General features: G+C 34.8%; 1 protein-coding gene across 1 annotated transcript; it reads right to left on the reverse strand.

The window, feature by feature from the left end:
- Positions 1–302: 302 nt before the first annotated feature.
- LOC122805801 (vomeronasal type-2 receptor 26-like) lies at positions 303–1826 on the reverse strand. The gene is made up of 2 exons (XM_044076064.1): positions 1711–1826; positions 303–1461 (listed from the first exon to the last, which is right to left on the reverse strand). Exon 2 carries the CDS (start codon positions 1445–1447, stop codon positions 560–562), a length of 888 nt encoding a protein of 295 aa, XP_043931999.1. The 5' UTR covers positions 1448–1461; positions 1711–1826; the 3' UTR covers positions 303–559.
- Between the last annotated feature and the right edge of the window lie 209 nt (positions 1827–2035).

Consider the following 2035-nt stretch of genomic DNA (forward strand, 5'->3'; position numbering starts at 1 on the left):
AGAGGGAGCCAGATCCCAGATAGTGGGAGAATTATTATTCTAGTGCCAGTGTACAACAACAAAGTGATAGGGCTGTGGGATGTACAGAGGTATCAAATTCTAATCACACTGCATTTTTCAAATAAAGCAACATTTGAGAAAATGCATGGTAACCTAGTATGTATATATTATTTTGTTTCTTTTTATTATTCAGTGCTGACCTTTACTGTTAAACTGTCTTGGAATGAATGTTCTTGCACTGAGGATTGTTCAAAAGCAAATAATGTTTAATTTCAAGTTATTTGTTACACAGTTGTCACTAGTTGCGTACTTTGTCATACAAGCTGCACATCTGATAATCAGACAGTTAGAAAATAAATGAATTTGTTCTTCAAATGATTTCAGCAAATTGTTTTCTCAGCCCTATGTCATAAAACTCTAATTGATTGCAGCCAAACAAGCTTAACATGAGATTTATGCCAAGTAATAAAACATACATAATGATGATTCCATTGCAATTTAGGGTGCTGTATCCCAAAGCAAACATTTTAAGCCTTATTATCTTCTCAGACAAAAACATTTAATGTGTTTTCCAAGCTACAGATTCTTTAATGTTCTGATCTGGTCTCAGTAAAATAATATAGCATTTTGGAAAGTAAATACAGCTCAATAATCCAAATCCTGAGGACAATATTGCAAATATTTCCACAGTAACAACATACTTTCCTTTTGTGCTCAGATATGCTGGTATGAATGACAGCCAAACACTGACAAATATCAACATGCTAAATGTGATGAACTTAGCCTCATTATATCTGTCTGGTAATTTCCGTACTAAAAATGCAACTACAAAACATACAGTAGCCAAAAGTCCAAGGTATCCGAGCATGATGTAAAACATTTCAACAGAGCCTTCATTGCATTCTATTATTATTTTGTTTCTGTATGACTTTATGTTTTTTTCGGGGAATGGTGATGCATAAACAAACCAAACAATGCATATGATGACCTGTAGAGCAGCACAGACACAACCAATGAAACCTGGTGTCCTGTTTCCCAGGTACTGCTTTTGGAAACCTGCTGACCTTGTTGAGCCAAATGCAATAATTACAGTGATTGTTTTTGCCAAGATAGTAGAGAGACAGACAGCAAATATAACACCAAATGCAGATTGTCGTAGCTTGCACATTGTGATGTTTGGTTTTCCAATAAACATTAAAGAGCAGAGAAAACAAAGAACAAGACATAAAAGTAGTAAATAGCTGAGACTGCGGTTGTTTGCCTTTACTATTGGAGTGTCTCTGCATTTAACAAAAGTCCACAGTATAAATGCAGGGATGATGGAGAGAAATATGATGAGACTAGTCAGTGCTGCTCCAAGTGGTTCATCAAAGGATAAATATTCCACAACCTTCAGACTGCACATCACTTTCATTTCATCTGGCCAGGAATCCTCTGGGCATTTCATGCAGGCAGCAGAATCTGTTTTGACAAACAACAAAGTATAACAAAGAAGCATTAGTAAATCAGCTTACTTATTCTTTTTGCATCTATTATTTAATTTCATTTGATATTAACCAGTTCAAGAAAGAAAAACTACAGAAAAAATTAATAGGAAATCATCAGTTACTAGTACCAGTCATTTTGTTGCACCTTACATTTTATCATTTTACCCAAATAAGTAATACTTCAGTACTTCCAGAGTAACTAATACAATCAAAAATAGTATACCTCACACAGTGTATCCAGCTGTAAATCTTAGAAAAGTAAATTATTATAAGTTATCATTGTTTCTTCTGTATAACCAACTTAACTGAATGGATTCATGATAATTTGGCGATCGCTACTTCAGCAAATGCTGAAATAGCAATAAGTTAAAACAGAACTCATGTTACATTAATTAGACTTGTGCTAACAGATTAGAATGCTGGCAGCATTATGTGAGACGTCAGGGGTTGGGTTTGTCAAAGTATCAGTTGAGACATGTTACTGACTATGACCAACAACCACTGTGGCAGCATGAAAAGGACAGGCATCATATCAAGCTGAAATTGCA

Source organism: Protopterus annectens, chromosome 7.part0, assembly GCF_019279795.1.
Source record: "Protopterus annectens isolate FY-2018-M chromosome 7.part0, PAN1.0, whole genome shotgun sequence".
Lineage (NCBI taxonomy): Eukaryota > Metazoa > Chordata > Ceratodontiformes > Protopteridae > Protopterus > Protopterus annectens.